Source organism: Amphiprion ocellaris, chromosome 23 (assembly GCF_022539595.1).
Source record: "Amphiprion ocellaris isolate individual 3 ecotype Okinawa chromosome 23, ASM2253959v1, whole genome shotgun sequence".
Classification (NCBI taxonomy): Eukaryota; Metazoa; Chordata; class Actinopteri; family Pomacentridae; genus Amphiprion; species Amphiprion ocellaris.
The window spans coordinates 21896897-21921403 of NC_072788.1; the positions used below are offsets into that span (position 1 = coordinate 21896897).

At 39.1% G+C, this 24507-nt stretch overlaps 1 protein-coding gene across 2 annotated transcripts; it reads right to left on the minus strand.

Annotated features, from left to right (window-relative positions):
- Positions 1 to 2862: 2862 nt before the first annotated feature.
- On the minus strand, positions 2863 to 17216 carry cited1 (Cbp/p300-interacting transactivator, with Glu/Asp-rich carboxy-terminal domain, 1). 2 transcript variants are annotated; one of them, XM_023261512.3, is made up of 2 exons: positions 16967 to 17216; positions 2863 to 9361 (listed from the first exon to the last, which is right to left on the minus strand). In XM_023261512.3, the coding sequence occupies exon 2, from the start codon at positions 9340 to 9342 to the stop codon at positions 8773 to 8775; it is 570 nt and encodes a 189-aa protein (XP_023117280.1). In that variant the 5' UTR covers positions 9343 to 9361; positions 16967 to 17216; the 3' UTR covers positions 2863 to 8772. The 2 variants fall into 2 exon arrangements, with proteins under 2 accessions (XP_023117280.1, XP_023117288.1); XM_023261520.3 differs by lacking the exon at positions 16967 to 17216 and adding an exon at positions 16212 to 16333.
- Between the last annotated feature and the right edge of the window lie 7291 nt (positions 17217 to 24507).

Consider the following 24507-nt stretch of genomic DNA (forward strand, 5'->3'; position numbering starts at 1 on the left):
ATATAAAAACGGTCTGAATAAAATGTAGATTAATGGGCCGAGTCTGTTGAAAGCACCTGCCCTGAAGAACTAACCGGGGCACGCAAGGAAAGAAAACAAGGACACAAGAAGAAGTGGGCCACCAGAGATAGAATATATCTACACACAGGAGCGTTTTCATTGAGCATAAACAGAGTCCAGGTTTGTCCCCAGCTTTGGGATTAGAGTTGCTCCTGCTTGGGGGGAAGCAGAGATGCCTTCAGAGAGGAGAGATGGCATGTGTGCTTCAGCTGGCAGGAAGACTCACACCCTGGAGGAGTTTTATCTCCGTCCGTGTAAACAGGACTGAGATCTGCAGACGGAGCTGGCATTTCCTGAGGAGGACGGTCCAGAGATGGGCATGCATGATACCTTCCATCTTTACAGTAGATTTATATCATAGCAGCTTTAGGTGACTTTTTTGGGGGGGAGACACGGAACAACAGTTTAAAAGCACTTTTGCGTCCAGAAGTTGACTTTTAACCCTAAATAACGTATCGAGCTCTGGAAATATTTGTAATATTTCAATTTAGAAACTAAACAAGACCAGAAAATAGGTTGAAAGCTCAGGGGGAAATGTAGTTAACAGCTCTCTATTGTTGTTTTAAACCCTTTTTGTTCAAATATGCTAGTTTTTATTTAAACCAACCAACTTTCTGTATTTACATGATAAACAAATAGCTTCTTAGCTAAAACCTAATTAATTTATCACACAAATGTTAAATTTAAGAGGATCTTACAGGCAACAAACAGGTGAAATTATAGGTTTATGAGTTCTTCTGTTGTAATAATAATAATAATAATAATAATAATAATAATAATAATAATAATAATAATAATAATAATAATAATAATAATAATAATAATAATAATATATGTATTGCTTTCAGATTTTACTCAAAATTTATATTATAGCAGCTTCAGGTGACCTTTTGGATAAAAAAGGACTGAAAAACAGTTCAAAGAGCACTTTTGCCTCCAGAAGTTGACTTTTAGCCCTAAATAATGCTTTTAATTCTCTAAATATTCCTAAAAATTCAATGTAGGAACTAAATGTGCAACAAGACCATAAAATATGGTTAAAAGCTCCAGGGCAAATGTAGTAATCAGCTTTCATTGTGGGGTATTCATCAATCCATTAGTCAAGGACCTGTTGTGTGTCGTATCCATTTCACCTCCAATAAAAGCAGAATGTACCCCATTAAAATGTACCATACTGCTACTACTAATCAATAAACGGTTTGACTTTGTCCACCACTTTCTTTGGTTTAAATACCTGCAGAGTAATGAATACAATAAAACAGAATAGCCACTTCATTGTCATTCATAACATACACTAGTTGTCAAATCTTTAATTTTCTGCATTTTTGGTGAATTTTTATACTCTAGCTTATTCCATTCTTATTTATAGTGGAAATGTCTTTGTGTATATAAAGCAAAATATCACATTTTGTATTAAAAACTATGTCCATGACATAAATTTATGCACAAAACTCTATTAAACTTCTCTCCTTTACTGTATAACCTGCTCTGTTCATATGTTTAATGTTTCTTTTAATGTATATTAGAATCTCTGACCATACGTGTATTTTAGAATCTAATAATCTTCAGAATTCCTTTTTGTTCAAACATCTTCTCCTGTGCTTGTGATGCTTCTCCAGTGTGTTTATTTAAAGCAGTGGACTGTAGCGCTGTGTACAGCACAGACTCCCTCTAGGGGACAATAAAGTTTATTCAAAGCCCTCTGACTGCAGTGTTCTGTAGCTTCACCACAAGAGAGCAGCATAGTGCTGCTTAGTCATGCAAAAAGCAACAAACTTGCAACCTTGTGAAATAAGATACATGTAGTGGAGTAAAAAGTACATTATTTGTCTTTTATTGTTGTAAGTAAAGTACAAATACACTCTTATTAAGCATCAGTAGCCTACAGCTAAAGATTTAGAGTGAAAATAACTAAAAACATGCGTGGTTTTTGGCGATAAATTCATTCAAAGTGTGATGTATTTCCTGTGATTAAATTCATTTCCAAATTCATGCATAAATGAATAAAAAACAAGTAAAAGGACAATTATTCAACTTTTGGTGTTTAATAACTGAAGAAATTGTGTTGGATTACATTTTTATGCCTTGTATTAACCGGATGCTTGCCTATAAATCGGTAAAATGGTTTTTAAAAATTGCATTATCTCCATAAATTAGCAGTAAAAACCTACTTGCACATAAATGGACCCGTAAAAATAAATGGAATAGTTTAAGATATAATGGAATGCACTCACAGGGTGCATTTCTATGGGTTTTTTTTTTTTTTTTTTGCTTCTCTACCAATTCAGATTCTTTAAAAATCTAAGTTTTGTTCTTAAGTGCATAAACAGATGGCAGTAAATCAATGTTTGATCATTTATCAAGTAATATAAATATGCTTGAGAGCAGTAGAGGCATGCATAAATCACTAATCTGGTCTTCCAATTATTATTAGTGTTGTTTTTTCTTTTTAATATATGGGCAACAAAAGATAGCAAGGATTAATTTTCAACTGAAGAAAAATGCAAAGAAAATAGTATTTGTATTTTTCTTAATGCTTTTACCACATTCAGCCAGCAGGCTGCGCCCTTGTAGTATAAAACTAATAGTCTGCAACACATTCAGACATGTGATATGCCTACAAATAGAAACATATCTGTAATGATTTTCCTTGTTTGACCATTTACACTGCTATTTATTTCATGTTTTACATTCTGTGCGTCTGAGTTGATGGAAAATCTGTTTGCCTCATCACTAAGATGCTGTTTTACAGATGATATTTGGTGGTTTGTCTCCTGTTTTAATAACAAATATTCACTCCAGTTCAGTTTATAACTTTCTTTATTCCCCCCCAAACTTCAGAGCCGTAACAAAAATACAAGTTTTTGTTTTCCAATATGATCTCAGTCATTTACATATTCATATAGATGTACAAGTGAGAGTCGGTGAGCAAAAAGTGCTTTAAAAATCATCTTTGAATAATAATAATTTCATCACTAGAAAGAAAAAACTAAATCAAAGAAAGAAACTGCAGGTAGAACCAACAACAAAATAAGACATGAATGTACAGGTTTAAAGGCAGGTCAGTATTAAATCAGTGCTTCGGTTTGGAGAGCAGAGCGGTGGCTTTATTACTGTAGCTTTTAACAGATATATCGCTGTTTGTGCTGAAGGTTTTCACAGTCCTTCATGTGTTGGGACATTTATAACAACCCCCGAAGCCCAGAGGCAGCTGTCGAAAGCGAAACGAATCACAGATGTCACATGAAAACTGTAAATCTGCTTTATTAGTTGTAGCTCCAAAATTAACAGAAACTGTCACAAGGTTTTTGGTGATAAGGCACCATTTAGAGGAGCTTTTATGAGCTGCACTGGTCTGCTGATGCTTCGTAGATCAGATAGGAGGCAAAAATAATAATAAAAATAACACGTGGGTTACCTGGTTTAGGAAATTCCACCTTTATCGTGACACTAAATGCATCTTTTTAGCTGTGTCATCAACGACAGACACTCCTCCATTGGAATGTTTGACCACAGCAGCACATCTAGACCAAAAATGAATTATCCAGTAGGTTTCTTGAATGCAAATATTTGGTAAATGACAGCATTTCTTTTGGATTTTGACTGTGAGACAAAACAGGGCATTTTTAAGTGTTAATTTCTACTTTTTGAAGAACAATGGTTCACATTTTTTCTTGCATTTTAAAAAATTTTGCCAATATGGACATGTGACACAAACCGTAATTCCAATAAAGTTACGCCTAGAGGTTTGAAATTTAATCAAATTGTGGTCAGCTTGATGTAGACATCTGTGATGATTTGCAGAGTCCTGGCATTAAACACTTTCTAGTTATTGTCTTTCAAACATGACATATTACAGACAAAAATGGAAGATATCTGGATGCAGTTTATAGCAATGTGTCTTAGCCTCATGCTAAACAAGCACAAATTTAGAAAATAGAAGATGGTTTGCAGGCTTTTTGTAATGAGCGTTTTCATTTTCTGTTTAGCCAAATTAGCTAGATTATCACAGAATGTAACTAGAAAAGCACTCAGAGAGTGCAGTACAATATAGAATGTGGCCATTTAATATAGACGTTCCCACAAACTAAATGACCTTGCACTGAGCACAGGTGTGTGTTATGCATGTGTACGTTATGTACGGATACTGAATTGCGTGACCTAACTCTGTAGTGGGCAGCAGGAATTGATGGGGCTCGGAAACACCCCGACAATCAATTGTTCCTTGTATCATTTTCGTTGTTAAGTCCTGATAAGTCCACAGCAGTGGATTTGTAGTAGGATCGCAATCATGTGATCGTCAGCAGGCAACAAATCTGTGGATCCAGACTAGGAGCTGCATCACTGCCAAAATCTAATCACTTGGTCCTTGTGTCATTTCTGACCTTCCCTGAAAATTTCATCCAAATCCGTTGGTCCGTTTTTGAGTAATGTTGCTAACAGACAGACAGACAGACGGACAAATGTACGCCAATCATGACATAACTCCGTCGTGTTCCTTGGTGGACTAATTACTGCAACATAATCAAATCTTAGGAGAGTCTTTCTTTTAGAAAATGTCACAATATGGACGATGGAGGAGTCATTAAAGTCGATATTCTTTCCGTCATCGCAGCTAAAACACACAAAACTCGGAGAGTTTGCTTTGAAACAGGAGTAATGCAGTAATTAGGCGCAAACTGACCCCCCAAAAAATGAAGAATACTTTGCATGGCTCTGAGTTTTCAACGCTGCGATGACTATTTTGGTTCAAAAGGTTAATCTGCAATATCGGAGGTCAAGGAGAAAAAGGAAATGAAAGCCCTCAAGACAATTCAAGTAGCTTCTCAGGGGAGGAGAAAGGAGGGACGCTCTGGTTCACACAGCAAAAAAAAAAAAAACCCAAAACATCAACTCAGCTGGGATTAAGACCGGACCGCAAAACAACACATACACAGACACACAAAAATGTCGACTTGAGGCCGTCTTCGATGTGAAGAATGTTTTTCTGACCCACTTAGGCGGCGAGACGGAGGAAGAGAAGAATCCGAGTGTCTGTCTGTGTCAGTGGAGTGGTTGTTCTAGAGGAAATACCCACCAGATCCTTTTAAAGGAGAAAAGGATTCTGTCAAATTACTCCTTTCAGCGGGTTTTCATTAATGGCTGCTTAAAGACGGACGGGAACAGAAAGTTGGACTGTAACCGAGACGCTTATCGACATTAAAAGTGTTAAGAAATATGTGTGTAAGCCGAGCTGTGTGGATCTAAATAAATTAACGAGGCTCGGCGTGTTTTTCCTCCTCCGTCTGCTGCTTTTTCCGCCTCTTTTCCATCAACATCACTATCGCCTTCACACAAACACAACAACCCCGTGAAGTAACTGAACAAGTGCCTGTTTCATGGCTGCAGCTCCCGTTTCCCCGCTGTAACACCATCCCCACGCTGCCGCTTCCTTTCCAACGGCTTGTGTCTTTGCGAGGATAAAGGTGTGTTATTATGTGCAGGTGTGTTATTGTGTGTGGTCCGGGAGGAGACCCACAATGCCGAGATGACAGACACGCCGGGCCGAGGTGAAAGGCCTTTGTTTGGGACGCTCAGCTCCAACCCTCCGTCTCCTCTTACCCCCATCCTGCTGCATCCAGTAAATCCCCTATATTTGGGTGGAGGGTCGGGTGTCGGTTTAAAGCCCCCTGGATATTTTAAGTCCGCAGCAGTGAGAAACAAACACCTGGTAGGTGCAGGGTGGACTCTATAAACCAGTTAGTGTTCCGTCCATAATCATAAAGTGAGATCATTTGTGCACCAAACTGGCAACCACATCTGGCAGCATCATGGAGGTCCAATAGTTCGCTGTTCTCTCTCGTTTTATAGAAAGTGTTCAATCCAAAAAACACTCTGTAGTTGTTGCTGCAGCATCTATAAGCTTTAAAATATATCCAGGCTGCAAAGATGTAGCAGAATTAAGCTGAAAATTCATGTCTTAATCAATGATATCTTCATTTATATTAAAAAAAGACATGAATGCATCATATGGGAAACACCACTGCACACCCCACTTCGGTGGGGTTTTTTGGCTCATAATTGCTCTTTAAGAGGGTTAGTAAGCACGATCAGTCTGAGTATAGTAAAGCTAATGAGTCTGTGTTTCATTATTACATAGAAATCTAAGCAATTTCTGCTATTTGATAAACTGAAATGCCTATTATGCTTGACTAAATGATAAAAAAACATGTTTTTAGTGCTCTTTTGTAGGGGGACCAAAAAAGTCCTCTATGCAGGAAAAACTGTTGTATTAAACCAAAATTAGAGATAAAAACGTATGAAGCAAAACTACACTTTCAGAATGCAAACACATGGAAATTATACCTGAACAGTATTTTTTGTTGTTGATTTGCTGTTTTAAATGCATTTTTAACGTAGCGTCACTCTGGTTATTGATTTAACCCCTAAAAACCTAATTTCAGTGTATTAAAGTTACATATTTAGAAGTCTTTTGCATGAAAATAGGTCCTTGGCTTAGATGTTGCATTGTCGCCTCTAGAATTTGCAGATCTATGAACCTCCACTGCACATAAGCTCACCTACATATCTGCTTTATCTACTCTAGTCTATTCCTCTCACACATTCGGCGGGTTTTCTGGCTCATAATTGATCTTTAAGAGGGCTAGTAAGCATGATCAGTCTGAGTATAGTAAAGCCGATGAGTCTGTGTTCTATTATTACACAGAAATCCATGCAGAGGAACATTTCCAGCAACCATCACTCCTGTGTTCTAATGCTACATTGTGTTAGCTAATGGTGTTGAAAGGCTAATTGACGATTAGAAAACCCTTGTGCAATTATGTTAGCACATGAATGAAAGTTTTCATGGACATCATGAAGTTGTCTGGATGACCCCAAGCTTTTGAACAGTAGTGTATGTCTTCCAGCTTATTAAAAACACCATAGGGACAAGCTAACGAGTTAAAAAAAAAGGAGAATTTCACCACCCAGACACCACTGATCTCTATTTTACATGTACAGAATGTGAATGTTTTTCGTGTGAAATTTAAGTCGTGAAGTGCAACCTGACGTGAAAACAACCATTAAACGTGTAATTTCACATGTAAAAGCTCACTTTGCACAACAACGCCACGTCAAAGCTGACTTATTAGCTTTTCTCCCACGGCTTTCAACCGTATCGCATGGCGCTGATTGGACATGCAAGCTCAGTAGCGGTTATGATGTAACCCAACACTTTCAGGACTTCTTCAGAGTTAAGCGCCGAAGTTCATCCGCATGTCACGACCGAGGGAAGCTTTAAATGTGACTTTGGGTTTCACTCGTGCTCTTTGGTTAGGTTTCTTACCAGCTTCATGGCTCATGTTCATGCTAGTTTCTGGCAGTTGCAGAAGCTAAAATCTAAAGTGATTGTTGTTGAAAAGCAAAACAGCAACGACTTTTTTGGATAAACGGAAGTAAAGGACCTCCAGTATGGTTGCCAGGTGGCGCACCGCATCCTTAATAAGACAATAAAACAGCAGGAATTAGCAGAAACCATGCTAATGCATTAGCTGCTAGATTCTACGAAACTTCATTTTGGTCTGAACTCTGCAAACGGCTGGTCAAAGGTGTGCAAACAGCAGCGTTTGATGAGAAAACAGTTGACACCTCCTGCTCAGGAACATAAAGTTTGTAGATCATAACAAACTGTTTGACACAAATATCAAAGTGACAGAGCAGCAATATCTAAAAGCCGAGGGCGTGTGAAGCTGACTGAAACCCGGGATCACTGACACCGCAGGTCAGAAAACAAAACATGCACATGTAGTGGCGACTTGCATGACCAGAGCCAGACACAATTTACTCCATTCAGGGACCAAAGATTCCACATTTCTTGATCTAATTCATTATGTTCAAAAAAGCAGAGCTGCCACAGAAGCTCTCCTTGTCCAGACTCCTGATGGATATCAGCCGCTGTCTTAAATAACATGTTCTATGAATACGACTGGTTGAACTAAATTCAAACAAAAAAAAGAAAGACAAGTACATTGAGATAACCAGTCCTCAGACAATCAGTTTCTTTGTGAAGCTAACGGACAGGAGTCTCTTTCCCATGAGACCAGAGTCTAATATTGTCTATTAAGAAAACAGGAAGCGCAGTGTTTGCCATCCTTCGCAAATCTCCCATGAAGCCGTGGTTCCCATTTTCATTTTCCTTAAACGCTGGTGCTAAGAAAAGAGGGGAGCCGGTCCAACAGGTGTATCTTACCGACTGTCTTTATAGTTTGTTTCCAAGAGGGGGGCTCAGATGTCCCCGTTAGCCCCTTGCATGTCAGTCAGCTCGTTTTCATTAAGCCCTAGTGATGGAGTGACGGAGGAAAGAGGATAGGAGCAGCAGTCCTCCACTCCTAGCTTCTGTTCATACTCTAATGTTTGTGTGGCTGTTCAACTAAATGGGGAAATACAAATCGGAGCAGCTCTTGTTTCATTGCAAGGAAAGAAAAATGCACTGATTGAAAGAACTCCATTGGAAAAAAACAACAGAAAAATCAAAAGCAAGCTGTGTTTGCTTCGTCTGTCAGCCTGTCGCGAGTATGAAAGCAAAACAGAAATGAGGGTTTGCCTCTAATCTCTTTATCATTCAGTGTCTCTTGTGTTTCCTCGTTTTATCGACTAAGAAAGGGAGGAAAGAGAAAAACCAAACAGGGAGAGACGTCTTCTCTCTCTTTGTCAGTTTCTGCTGTTCGGAGGTCAGCATCCGGCAGGAACGTCTGACATGAAATCAAACTCATTCTGCCCCAGCCAGAGCTCCGGCAGCTCGTTGGCTCGGTCCAAACCCAGCTCCACCACCAGGGACATGAGGACCTCCTCGTCCACCGGGTCAAAGTCGATAATTCCACCGGCTCCGGAGCTTTGGTTCCCCATGCCGATCCCCATCCCGCCTCCACCGAGGGCCCCGGTCGACCCCAGCAGCTGGTTACTGGTGCCCAGCGGTGAGGCGCCGAAGCCCCTCTGAGCCCCACCAGGCGCAGGGTGTCCGGTGGCGGAGCCGGCCAGGTTCTGGTAGTGCGAGTTGAGCTTCTGCAGCTGCATGCTTGCGATGAGGTGAGGCCCCGTCTGCAAGCAGAACGGCTGAGGTTTGGAGAGCGGCGCCGAGGTCAGCGGCGAGCCGGGCGAGGAGGGGGGACCGGCGGACGGCGAGAAGGGCACGACGGAGGTCTTGGAGGACGGGTAGTGGAGGAGGGAGGTGAGAGGTGAGGAGGAGGAGGAGAGGTCCTTCATCGCAGCGTGGGCGTTGCCAGGGAACAGCAGTGAGGTCATCACCAGGAAAACCCAGAGTCTGCAGGAGGAAGAAGGAAGAGATGTTACGCAATGACATCAGAGTGGGACACGAGGAGGAAGAGATCAGCTGGCGATTTAACTCCGCTGACATCAGCCAGGATAGATGTCTTTAATGATAAGACTTCAGTGTAACAGACACCTGCAGGGATTCAGACCTACAGCGGAACAGCCTCAAACTGGAGATTCTAATTAGTTCTTACATCTGAGGGTTTTAGAAGCAGAGTGGTTTGACGAATAAAACATCAGAGCTGAGTTTTACATCATTCCTGCAGCATTTTATGGTCTAGATTTTAGTGGCAAAGTGGTCTAATCCACAACCCAAACACAGCGAAACATTACAGTGAAATGTTAGACCATTCTGGAAAACACAAAACTTTGAACCTAGTTTTCTCCAAAACTACAGAAAGTGGGTCAGACCACTCTGCTTCCAAACCCTTCATCTGTTCTGGTACCTCACATCTACTGCATTTGGTTGGAATTAGGGAGAACGTCCTCCTTCCTTGACACAAGATCACAGAACGAATGCTTAAACTGAAAACCCAGGCAAAAATTGGGATTTTAAGTAAGTTGTATTGTTATAGTGAACGCGTATAAAGTCTACACTGTCAGTTTGAATTCTGAACGAACATATTTAAAAGGAAGAATTTGACATTTTCCATTTCTTTGACACAGTTCTCATTTTTGTCCACTAAATATGCAACAACTAGCTTGCTTGACTAGCTGTTTGAACGTTCAATAGCTGAGTTTGATCATTAAAAATTAACATTACAGACATCAACAATGTCATTTTGGCTAGTTTAATAACACACTTAGTATGTTTCTACATTTATTTCAAATATCTCTGTACTGTGAAGTAACATCTTTAAAAGGGATAGTTTCAGATTTTCCTGTCTTTGATACAACTCTCATTTTTGTACGCTAAATATGAAACAACTAGCTTGTTTAATTGCGCATTTAATAGGTGAGTTTGAACCATTTTGAGCTGAGTCATTTTGACTGACTGTAATTACACTGTTAGTAGTTTTTATATGCATTTCCATTTCATAAATCCCCATCGTTCTTACTTCTTAATTAAAATAAGGGTTTTTCTAATCAAAACACTATAAAAAAAAGAATATATTAGTTGATGCACATTGGATGCATGAAACAGAATTTCTGCTATTTAATCTGCACACACTTTTGATTGTTTTTCTGAGCAGCTCATATGTTGTTCCACAGACCTGCATGAATTTAACCACCTCTCCATGTGACATTTCAGATCAGAGCAGCTCTTCATGTTCACAGTTTTAGTGTCGCTGTTAAGAGCCTCTTTATGTCTGATGGAGAGCAGCTCCAGCTGGAAGCATCACACACAGGTGTGTAACACTTCACGGCCGCTTTGTTGTTTTTTGGCAGCGCATGTGTTCGTATCTCCATTGGTTATGTCAGTGACAGTGGTTGCATAATGGTAGCAGAGTTACTTAATAATCCTGTTTTTTCACTCTTTATTTGGCTGCACTGTCATTTTTAACAATTAACAGCCTTGAAATACATATACTCAAGTTTAATATTTTTCTTTTATCTGTTAAATATGACACTGCTACTAAAATAAGTTTTTAAAAAATGGCAAAAACATTAATTTTCACACCAATGCTGCAACAAAATATGAATCTAAAAGATAAATTTGCCTCAAAAAAAACCAAAAAGGACATTTCATTTAACTATCGTATAATGCAGACAGAATGAAAAGTAGGTGTTGAAGTGTAAAATGTTGGGTTAAACTGGCAGCATCATATGAATCCATTTAGCTCAGAGAAGCTAAAGCGTCTCCTTTTGGTATTAGCTTCAAATTCTATGGAAACAGTTGCATTTTTGGGGAGCTTCTCAGACAAGAGTTGCTTTTAAATTATCAGTATTTAACAAAGCAGAGCAGCAACTTGGAAGTAAATTCTGGTTAACATTTAGTCTTAATGAGCTGCATTTCACTCACTATTTCGTACTCAATCTGTTTTCTAACTACAAAAACAGACAATATGTAAATGAGAGCTGCTTTATTGGGAATAATTAGTATTAAAGTGCAGCATGCATGAGCACAGAGAGCAGGAGAGAAGCTAACTGACGCTGAGTTTAGGTTAAACCGAAGCACAACAGTCCTTGATTACTAAACTGTCAAAGCTAACGCTAACTTTAGCAACATTAGCCATTAACGCTGGCGAGTTTTAAACCAAAAATAAAAGTAAATCACTGGATCTGTAGGTCCTGAGATGCTGTGAGTGCATGAAGACTCGTGTTCACTCTTGCAGCCAGCAGCAGAACTTTTGGTGAGTTTTAGTTGAGCTGAGATGTTTTAGCTGTAGTAGCTGCAGGAAGTAAACAAGAAAAGCATTCAGAGAGCGTCGTACTCCACCAAGGCTGTTCAGTCGCTGTATCATTTCCGATGGCTGATGGTTGTGGCAGAAATCACAGCACTACAGAATGTGGCCATTAAATATAGATGTACCCACAAACAAAATGACCTTGCACTGAGCACAGGCGTGTGTTATGTATGCATACAGAATCGCGTGACCTAAATATGTAGTGGGCAGCGGGAATTGATGGGACTCGGAAACACCCCCACAGCGGATTTGTAGTAGGATCGCAATCAGGTGATTGTCAGTAGACAGCTGATGTAGTGTTCACTTGTCATAGTTACAGTGATGCCGTTATGCTATCTCGCAATGACACAGAAACACTTAAGAAATGGATCCAGACTATAAGCCGCATCACTGTCAAAATCTAATCTCTTGGTCCTTGTGTCATTTCTGACCTTCCCTAAATTTCATCTAAATCCATTGGTCCGTTTTTGAGTAATGTTGCTAACAGACAGACAGACAGATAAACGTACGCCGATCATCACAGAACTCTGCCGTTCCTTGTTGGAGTAATAAACCTGGTGGACTGACAGTTAGCTGCTCCTCTGTTCCAATTCTGCCACCGAAACCAACCGCCTTTTAATTCTGTGATAATTCTATGACCTCGACATCCCTAAATCAATAACCCACTTCTTTCATCACTTGAGATTAACCACACAGTAGCGCCTTCGTGACATCTTTATGAGCGCATTTCGTCTGAAAATAGCCCCCGAACAAACAAACAACACACTTCTCAGAGCGAGGAATCGATTGCACTGTGGGCCTCGAGGACTGGAGGATGGATATCTCATTCGGCCGATTTTATTTTACGGCGTTTCCCGGCCACAACAAAGGCAGCGTTGACTCAACGCCGGCTTTACTCGTGTTCTCGTGAGCTGGTAAATCACATCTGTCTGGGAAAACGAACAGGCGAGGCGACCCCGGTGCCTGGACGGCCGCATGACTCGCAGCCCGATTCTCTGATGTCTGCTTTTTCCCTCTTGACCTATTGAGCAGCAAATTAAGCATGAAAAGGCTGCGGGGAGACTGGCAGGGTTACTGGGTGTTTATGGGCCCATGTATGCATGCATTGGTGTGTGTGTGTGTGTGTGTGTGTGTGTGTGTGTGTGTGTGAATGGAGCTCACAACACAACAGAGCCTTTGAGGATCTCACAGAGTGATTGGGTCACATGGGAGGATAAATACATATGGGCCCTGAGAACAGACCATATGTCCGACTGTGTGTGTGTGTGTGTGTGTGTGTGTGTGTGTGTGTGTGTGTGTGTGTGTGTGTGTGTGTGTGTGTGTGTGTGTGTGTGTGTATGTGTGTGAAGCAGGAAAATGTCACTGAGATGTGTGTGGAGGTTAAAAAAAAAAAAAAAGTGTGTGTGTGTGCAAAGAGACTCCTGGAGGCTCATGTTAAAGTCCTGGAGCTGGTTTATATTACACACAGTTCAAACAGCATGTGTGCCTTAACACACACACTACACACACACACACACGCTACATCATGCGACTATCCTTTGAGTAAGTTAATCGCTTAATAATATGACACACACACAAACACACACCCCTCCTCCCAGCACTGGCTCTTATTTAGTGAGAACATAATTGCTACAGGCAGGCATGCAGCTGCACTCGGCTGACAGAGTTAACACACACACACACACACACACACACACACACACACACACACACACACACACACACACACACACACACACACACCAAACAGCTGTCAGTGGCAGGTTTGTGTGTTCATTATTCATTGACTGATTACTGTCAGGGCCAGGCTGCACATGGCATCTCTGCTCAACAGCTTTCCACCACAGAGAGGCGCAAAAAAAGAAACAAAACGAGAAAAAAGTGCAATTTTTTAGCTATAACGACAAAAGTAAGGCTTCGAATTTATTCAAATTAGCTGCAACTTGGCGTTAAAAGCCGTCACAGACTTGAGGGTCAGTGAAGCTACAGACATCACAGGTGGTTAAAATGTAGGTATGAAAAGTTTTCAGCCTCCAAAAGGTCCTGAATTTGAATATATGTATTAAAACTGTACAAGACGACACAAAGAGTGCAAAGTTAGCATGACTAATAGAGCCTCGATAGACATGTTCTGTTGCACTGATTGTCAAAAACGGTCAATTATTTACGTTGTCGACTAACCTGTTGATTATTTCATAATGGATGCAGAGTTCAGGTTAAACTGAAGCACAACAGTCTTTGATTACTGATTTCAAAATAAAACTTCCACCATCTCTGAATGGTGTTACAGTTTGTACAGAGCTCTGACCTGTGGCCAGACGCTGACTACAGCAACATTAGCTGTTAACGCTGGTGATTTTCCATCAAAAATAAAAGTAATCCACTGGATCTTCACGTCCTCAGATGCTGGGAGTGCGTGAAGACTCCTGTGTTCACTCTTGTAGCCAGCAGCAGAACTTTTGGTGAAATTTTAGTTGAGCTGAGATGTTTTAGATGTACTAGCCGCAGGAAGTAAACAAACCTGGTTAGCTGCTTGTTCTGAATGTTTCGTCTTCGTCTGTTCTAGTTGCCACCGAAACAAACGGCCTACACAATTAATAGTTCTGTGATAATTTGAAGAACTCGACATTACAGCAGCGTTGGTAAATAGGTGTGTTTCCTGAAAACAAAAACCCATTTCTTTGCAGTCTTTGTCTTTCTAAAATTAGCCCCTGAACAAACAAGCAACAACCTTCTCAGAGAAGAAGAATCAATTATTTTCTATTAGTAATGAGTTGTTTGGGCTGTAAAATGTCAAAAAATGGTGAAAAACATTGATGACAAATGTAACTACAGGTTTTTCTCACAATGATAAACCGTAAGTCAATAGATAATTAAAGTACAACTTCCAAAAAAAACCCAGGATGACAAATGTCTTGTTTTGTTTGTAACCCAGAAATATTAAGTTTACTGTAATAAAGAAAAAAAAATAGGTTTCAGAAGCTGGAATCTGAATATTTTGACTTTCTTTCTTGAATAATTACTATAATTTCCTAAAAACGTGACTTCTGGTGGCTCTTTGGTGCCATAAGAAGGTGAAAGTGCAACATTAAGTCGCACATTTAGTTTAATTATGACTTACTGACATTCAAACTCTTTCTTCATTGGTTTAAATCATTCCATGAATTACAAAAAATACGAGACCTTTTGGTTTACAGATGTCATCAATCAGGAATTATTGGTATTTAAGCTGCCTGCACAGGAAATAAGTGGAGATTTTAATTTCAAACTGTATCTTTTTGTCTCCAGGAGGATCAAATGTTGAATTTCATACTTTACCCAACAACTTAGATAGAAGCTGAAGAACATAATAATGTGTGTTTTTATGTGAGATGAGGACTTTAGGAAGGATGCTGTGAGAAACCCCTGGACCGGTGCCAGTGTTTTTTCCTGTTCACAGCTGACCTGCCTCATTGTGTTCCTCCACCATTTTTTTTTATGAGATTGTGAAATCAGGCCTGGCTTCGTTTCCCCCGTAAATGATTTCATTAGCAGTCTAGGCTGCTGTCTTGGCCGCGGATCGCTCTGCATTTGTTTTAATTATTGGAAATGAAAGTCTCGCTCTCACTGCCAGTTTAGTAGCTGTTAGAGAAAAACAACACTGACCTAGAACTAACAATGCAAACAAACTGAGGGGTAAAATCCGTCAGAGCCCAATAGGACGTCTTCAAAATGCCTCTTTTTGTTCATTTAATTCACAATAAATCAGAGAAAAACAGCAATCCTCACGCTTTAAGTTTGAAAAAGGGTTAACTAATAATCTTTCAGCATGAAATACTGCAGAATGACTGCAGTAAATTGTGCCATAAAATCACTTTTTAGCAGATCTGGCTCATATTTATTCCCTTTACTGGAGTTTCACTGGAATATAATGACCAGTTCTCCCAACTGAAGACATCTTTCAAGAAAAAAATCCACATTTTGGCTTCTCAAGTATGCTTTTCTCTGTTTAATATCATTACAAATGTAATATATTTGGGTTTTGCACAATTTGATGGTGCAATGGAAACAACAAACTAGAAAATATTTGTTTTTCAGAAGCTGGAATCAGAATATTCTGATTTTTTTCTTAGAAATTGCTCAGATCAATTCATATATTATGAAAATAGGTGGTAAATTTAACAGTTATCACAGCTGATGATCATGTAAGTCGTTTTTCAAGAAAAAAAATTAAATTCTGGCTCCTCAAATGTGCTTTTCTGTGTTTAGTATCATTGTAAATGTAATATATTTGGGTTTTTTAACCAATCTGATGGTGTAATTTCAGGTTATCTCATATTAATAAACCGAAAATCAACAAATAATTAAAGTAAAACATAGCAGCCCAACAGCAATAAGAGGAAAGTAAAACATAGACATTATTAAATCCTCACTGTGGCTCACAAAAGAAATAATATGTAGGAAGACACTGGACGTTCTTCACTCTGTAAACACCAGCCGAGGGAACAAACTCACCTCAACAACCATTTAGTAGCTGTTATGGAGCTTTTAATCCAAACACATGACCTTCATCACCTCAGATACGACGGAAACGTCCAGAATAGTTACTAAACGCTTCAAATGAGAGTAAAAAAGAACAATATTATATAAAAACAATGGCTATGTTGTGATTTTTCAACAGGCAGCCTGAGAACGAGAGCAGACGGACACACAAACCACCGACAACAAGAGGTTTCAATTACACAATTAAAGCCTGACGAGCAAATTGAAACGTCAGTCAGTCTGTCACACACACAGACACACACGCACACGCACACTCACACACCATATGCTGCCCAGCGTGACACATCCACCACTTGTTTTAATTGCCTCCACATTGAAGAGAGTTAATGAGAATGCCAATTTAAAGGGAAAAAAAAGTTGATTTCCCCAAAGTTTCCATCAAGCAAAGGAAAAAAACAAGCTTATAATTACTTTAAAACTCCACTTACAACTCCATCTTGTGTCACTTTTTGAGTGGTTTAGGAGAAAAAAATACTTTTTTTTTTTTTTAAAGCACCAACTTCCATGTCTCTTGCAATAAAGTTTTCCATTCATTTGGTAATAAAAGGAGCTGAGCCCACTAGAAGCTCTAAGAGAAGATAACGATGTGAACTTGCCAACTAGCTGCAGACAGTCTGACCTCATTCAAGATGTTATGTAAACTGTGGAGCAGCAGAAAGATGTTTGAGAGCTACTCTGACAGCTGCTGTCACCGTGCAAACACTCACCTGAGAGAAGAGCAGTCGAAACTGGAATTTAAAAAAGTAGATTGAAACAGTCCAAAGAGTCTGTTGTGGAGGTGAGGATTGAAAAAAGCCAGTGAGTTGCAGTCAGAGGACCAGGAGCTGCTGGAATAGACGGAGCTGACTGAGACTACGAAGGGTTCGTCAGCTCCTCAATGAGCTTGTGGCTGAATAAAAAGCATTTTGTGCGTCTCAGGCTCCTCACCGACCAGCCTGGTGTGAGAGTGAACAGCTCTGGGCCTCCACAAACCAGGGACTGGATTGCTGGATCTGGATGGAGCTTCTGCAGTCTGACAGAAAACAAAACACTGAAAATAAAAAAGCGCAGAAATCTCACTAAAACGTGGAAAACTTGGATAAATAATCTGTTTAGAAGGACATCAAATCACCATAAATAAGCATAAATTAGCATTTACAGGCATTTTATACAGACAATACACATTTTTTCTTGATCTGACCACACTCAAAACTGTAGAAATTAGGTTTATTTTACTAGATATTACTGGATTTACCCACTGATTTATAAACAAGTATTAATTGGCACTAAAACCACAGTGGACTCAACGAAACTTAAAATAATTTCAGTGTTCAGGTTTTTTGAAGGCAGGATGTGCCAATCCAGGCAACAAACAGGCTAAAATACTGTTTTGGGTTTTTTTTTTTTTTTGGAAAGTTGTGCCACAGATCTTAGAAAGAGACACAAAAAAGCTAAAACAAGACGCCAAAGAGATGTGAAATAATCACAAAATGGCAATGAAGAGGTGCGAAACAGCCACAATGTGATGCAAAATGGCCAAAAGGAAATATAAAATGATCAAACTTTGATGCAAACCAGAAGAAAAACAAGCTAAATCAGAAAAAATAACCAGAATTTGACACTAAATGACCAAAATGGGACAGAAAATGGTAACAAAAAATGCAAATTGACCAAAAACTGATTATAAACAGACCTAAAATGGTAAAAAAAAAAGAAAAGAAAGAGACAAAATGGCAACAAAAAAGACGCAAAAAAGCCAAAATGTGATGCAAAATGACCTCAACATGATTACATGCAAAACGTGACACAAAATGATATAATTACCATATAAAAATTACACATAATATGACACAGAAGAGATGCAAAACAACCCAAATGTGATGCAAAATAACCCCATAGAGACAAAGAGTGGCTACAAAGACATACAAAGTGACCAACATGTGACAATAGACAACCAAAGTGTCCCATTTTGGTTGTCTACTGGTTGTGACTATAGACAACCAAAATGGGACAAAAAACAACCATAAAGAAAAGCAAAATGTCGCAAATAGACACATAATTGAAAATAACAAACAAAAAAATGATCAAAATAAGGCAAAGATCATTTTTTAAAAAAAAAAGAGCAAAACAGCAAATATATGATGCAAAATGTCAAAAATTGACAAAATTTGACATGCAAGAGACACAATAAGCTAAATGTGACACAAAAATACCCTCAAGTGATGGAACAGCTACAAAGATATACAAAATCTGACAACAAAACAACCATAAGGGGACAAAAAGTACCATAAGTAGATGTACGATGACCAAAAGAAACTAAATGGCAACAGAAAGATGTAAAATATGATGTAAATAACCACAAACAGATGTAAAAACATACAAAATCTGACACAAAAGAGGTGAAAACAACCATGATGACACAGAATAACCCAAATGTGACACCAAGTGGTCTTGAAGAAACACAGAATGGCTACAAAGACGACATACAGAGTTGACAAACAACCACAAATACACACAAAATGAGCAAAATAACCCCAAAAAATGACCACAGACATACAAAATAGCCACAAACAGACACGAAATGATGCAAAACATCTGCAAGAGGCACATTTGGAGACAAAGAAAACACAAATCAGTTTCAGTGTGAGTGTGTTGCTCCTCTGTGGGATGAGTGAGGGGCCTATTGTTTCATAATCCATCCATGCTTGTCAATGCGGGGAAATCGGATATATGCTGACTGAAAACACCTGTGTGGACATATGGGACCAATAACTGACAACAATGGTCACAAGTTCTGCATGTAAAATTAGAACAGCGGTGAAGTCATCAATAAACCGTAATGAAGCTCAACAATGAGCTGACACAAGCTGCAGCTTTACGACGGCATCATAACCAGGTAACAACAATAACTAATGAAGTTCAGCTACAAATGTTGAAACAGCGAAAACAGCTTTCAGTCAAAGAAAAACACGTCACAGACACTCCTGAACTCACAAATCATCAGAATCAATACATAACACAACCTGCGCAGAGAAAACGCCAACATGTGACTATTTTAGTGCACCAAATCCAAATGACACTGTACCTACAGCTACTTTTACTATGTAGCCTGTCTACAAACTCCATCTGTAATGCAAATTTGTGGATGTGTGTTAAGATCAGCTCGCATATGTAGATTTCTACGGAGGCAGGTGATGCAGATTGAGACAAAATGACCCAACTGAAACAGAAAATGACCTCAGAAAGATGCAGAACGCAACAAACGCATGCAAAATGACTGAGATGTGACACAAGACAACCAAAATAAGATTAAGAAACAACTGTAAAGACATGCAAAATGACAACAAAGAGGCACAAAATGATCAAAATTGGGACAAAAAATGACCACACAGAGACAAAGTGGCAACAAAGACATGCAAAACAGTCAAAAGGTGGTGCAAAAATGACAAGGAGACACAAATTTTGATACTAAAGAGACATTATAACCTAAATGTGACACAAAAATACCTCAGAGTGACCAAATAGCAACAAAAACACAGGACAAAGACACAACTGTAAACAGATGCAAAATGACAACAATGAGGCACAAAATTTGCAATATGAGAGCCAAAATGATCAAAATCGGGACAAAAAATGACAACATAGAGACAAAATGGCAACAAAGAGATGCAAAACAGTCAAAAAGTGGTGCAAAATGACAAGAAGATAAAATGCAAAATTTGATACTTGAGAGACACAATAACCTAAATGTGACACAGCGAAATACCTCAAAATGACAGAACAGCTACAAAGACACATTAAATGACCAAAATATGACAACAAAACAACCACAATAGGACAAAAAATTGGCATAAAGAGATGCACAATGACCACAAAGAAACAAAATGCCATCAGAAAGATGCAAAATGTGGCATAAAATGACTGCAAAGAGACACAAGATTCACAAAATAAATGCCAAAATGGTCAAAAATGGGACAACAAATGACCATATAGAGAGAAAATAGCAACAAAGAGATGCAAAACAGTCAAAAAGTGGTGCAAAATGACAAGGAGATACAAGAAAATTGTAAAATCTGACACTAAAGACACACAATAACCTAAATGTTACACAAAAATACCTTAAAGAGACACAGAATGCAACAAACACATGCAAAATGACCAAGATGTGACACAAGACAACCCATATGGGACAAAAAAAATAACCATAAAGAGATGCAAAATGACAACAAAGAGGTACAAAATTAACAATATGAGAGCAAAATGATCAAAAATGGTTGTTTATGAGACAGAAAAACCCCAATGTGACACCAAAGGGCTGTCAGAACCTTAGTGGATGTTCTGACTTTAAGAACCACCCCAGTAGAACTTGTTCTCCTGGGTAGGTGTTTCGGAGAGGCACTGAAAAACTAGTGTGGGGGGTTCCACACTAATTGGTCAAACTTAGGCGCCATTTTTTCTGTCCTCGATGTCTGGCAGTCGTCTCCTCTCCAAAAACACCATCAGTATTTAGGTGTCTTCCCATTACAGGAACCAAGAAGTGGTAAGACGACGATGTTGACTCTGACAGTGCTGCAACAATAAATAGTATGTATTTTGTACTTCCAGCTCTATGAGCATGTGGAAAAAGAACAATTGAGGGCTTGTTATGATGCACTATGAATTTAACCCATCAGAGACCCACACAGCAGCTTTTCAGGTCTTCTCACGAGTACACCTATCCTGAAGTAGCAACCATTTTCTCTGCAAAAAGGTTCTGTAGGGACGGTTCTGTGGTCAGAACATGTACAAATGTTCAGGTCTTCCTAGAACAATGCACAAGTTCCTGTTGAAGTAATGACTTATTGCAATATTCACTGTATATGTTACCATAACAAACTCAACTGAACAATTTCCAACACAGAACTGGAGTTAGGTCAAGTAACAACTATTTGTTGTTGTTTTGGTTTGTTTAAGGTGTCAGATCCAACACCGCAAAGAAAACTACAGCTAAAAAGACCAAGTTCCTGCAGTGGAAAGAACTTAACGCTGTTTGGACGTCAGTCACAAATAGTCATAGTATCTGTCTTTCCTGTGGGAACAAGTCAAATTGTTCTCTGTTAAAAAAGCTCTGGATCCAAACCAGGGTGAATCCATCCTCCGGAGTTTGGAAGCTGCCGCTCTGCAGGGCAGATGTTGCTCATTCTGAGGCAAACACCATCAGGAATCAAATGGACCATTTCAGAGCCTCAGTCTTTGTCTGTGTCACTCAGCCAGAGAGGGAGACGTTGGTGGTCCATGGGCTCATTAGCATAACTACATGTTCTCACTAGAGACGTCTTCCTGTCGTTGGAGAAAGTGATGAATGTGTGCTGAATGATTTATCACGCAGGTTGGAGCTCCAGAGAGGCTTGTACGGATGTTAAAAGTTAAAAAAAAGAATTCTTTTAGCTTTAAAACTCAAAGACACAACTGAATTCATTCACACAGATGGAAAAATCCAGAATCAAAAGGCAGATTATCAATATGTTGCCTGTTTGCATGTTTATTGTGCTTTTATGGGGGGAAGTTTTTAGGTCATGTGATTATGTTTGCTTTTATTATGCCATAAAAAATACACACAAAACATGAAGCAATTCAAGCTGGCTGAGTGTGCAGGGAGGCAACATACAGAAAATCACACAAAAAGGCGATTTCAATCTTCATTGTGTCCAATTTCCTGTCAGAGAACAATCAAAAGAATGTGGTTTGTGCTCATCTTTTACACCAGAACACAATATTCCAGTAGCATTAGAGGCATGGGTGTGGGCTTTATTTAAACATTACTGGAGAAACAATAAAAAGTGGGTTTGGGCATCTTCTTATAGGAAATTTTGAGCATTTAACACTTAATTTCTTGGATTTTGGTGAATTTTAATGCATGGATTTGCATTACTTTATGGTGGAAAACTTTAAGTAGCTGTTCTTTCCTACAGGGGACAAATGTTTAACGCCAAAAATAACAACAAAGAGATGCAAAATGACCTAAAAGATGATTATAAGCAGACTTAAAATAAAAAGAGACAAAATGGCAACAAAATGTGACACAAAATGACCAAAAGATGATGTACAAATGTACAAAATTTGACATTAAAGATAAATAATAGCATACATGTGACACAAAATAACTAAATAAATAAATGTGATGTGAAATGACCACCAGAAGACATAAAAATGACCATAATTTAACACAAAAAAGACGCAAAAGAGCCAAAATGTGATGCAAAATGACCCCAAAGAGACACAGAATGGCTACAAAAACACACAAAATTGGACAAAAACAACCATAAAGAGAAGCAAAACACCACAAATAGACACATAATTGACAACAAATTAAAAATGGGGGTTTGGGTGTCTTCTTAAGGGACATTTTGAGCATCTAACACTTAATTTCTTGCATTTTGGTGACTGTTAATGTATGGATTTGTATTACTTTAAGGTGGAAAACTTAAACACAACACAAATGTTTGATGCCACAAATCTACTTTCTACTGACTGACTGATTAAATGTTTAAAATTTCTGCTAAGTAACACCTGATTCTTTACTCTCTTTTTTCTGGCGCATTTTATTCAAACAAAAGGCTGTTTGGGGAAAGAAAAATCACCGAAAGTGTCGTTGGGGAGCCCTCCAAAATAAAAAAACAAAAAACAAAAACAGAAACCTCTCTCCCTCCCCACCTCCCACTAAAAAAGAACAAGCCCCTTTTTCCACATTCACCATTCATCACCATTCATCTCCGCGGTGCGCTGGACGTCATTACGCGCCAACAACATGCGTCGGCGCGGTCAAGTGCCACGCGCTCAGCCTCTCTTCCGTTAAGCAGATAAAAGGTGGCATCTGTCTTTATTGTGTGAGTAAATCCCCTCCGCCATTGACCGCAGACACTTCACATGTTGATGAGGAGGAGGACGTATAGACGGAGGCCCCCCGGCCGCTTTGTTCCCCCGGGGGAGACGTTATGCAAATCAAACAAAACCGTTTGTGATTTCCATCGTAGCAGACAAATAATTTGGGCATGTTGTTCAAACTGCCAGTGTGGATGTTTCTTCCAAAGTGGCTTTTTTTTTTTCAATAAACTGTCTGACATTTTAGCGATAGCATAGCTGCAGAAAAACTTCCAAAGTAGATGCAATCTGTTTTTTTGTTTTTTGGAAAATCCCCAACTTTTTAAGCAGGATTTACAAGACATGCAAATTTATTGCAAATGGCACCTTTAATGCAGAAGACGAGGAAGGACGAGTGTTTGGTTTGTCTAAACTGACCAACAGCGCTGGCTCTGCTCTGGAGGGGCCCGGTGCTCATTTGCATAAAAGTCGTTGGGAAAGTTTTCTTTTCTCCCCATTGAGCAGTAAAGGTGTGTTCAATACGAGCCACAACACGAAGGAATCCTGATGCAGAAAACAATGTGTTGCACAGATTACAGACAGAGAATGAAGTCGTCTCTTCACTGAAACTCGAGGACTTCATCGCCTCATGACTGAGCCAAACTAAACCCAGTTATTCCTTCCATTCGCATATCGGAAAAAATAAATCGGCGTGTCTAGAGGAGGAAGAACCAGAGCCAAAAAAGCCTCATCAGAATGTGCAGGATGATATTTTCCCTTACAGAATGCATTGCATCACACCGCTGCTGGTTTATGTGGGGTTTTTAAAATGACAGACGATCTGCATGGACTTGTACCACAGTAATCTGAATTCCAGGCTCCGACTTGGCTGGAAGTGGACAAAAGTTATGTAACGCTCACTGTATACTGACTCAGGCTGGGTGTTGCCAAGAAACTCTGATTTTGTCATCTGATGATTAACTTTAATGCCTATAATGCATTGATCTACTTATATCTCTGTGTTTACTGATCAATCAGTTGCAGAAAAAGTGTCTAAACCTGCAGCTGCATTACAACTAGTTGCAATTAAAGCTTCATTGATTCTCACTAACCTTAATTCTAGTTTAAAGATCAATTCTCTTCAATTCAACATATCTACACTGACTTATAAATTAGGTTTTGAACTGTTCTAAGTATCGCAAACTGGAAATATGGATCATTAAAATGTAAGTACAGATATTTTGAATTAGACTTTTGACAACGCGGATATCTATAGTTATGTCAAAAGTCCGTTTTTGCCACTTCAAGCCAGCTTGATGTCGAAATTCTAGCAGCTTTTGACCACAAGTCACTGATAAACAAAGCTCTTGTTCTCTTTCTGTTTCAATGCATTTTCTCATAATGTTACCCACCATTACTCTGCCAACAC

Bases quoted from the DNA above. Each gene is read 5' to 3' on its own strand.
- cited1 (XM_023261512.3), bottom strand. From the start codon at position 9,342: ATGACCTCACTGCTGTTCCCTGGCAACGCCCACGCTGCGATGAAGGAC.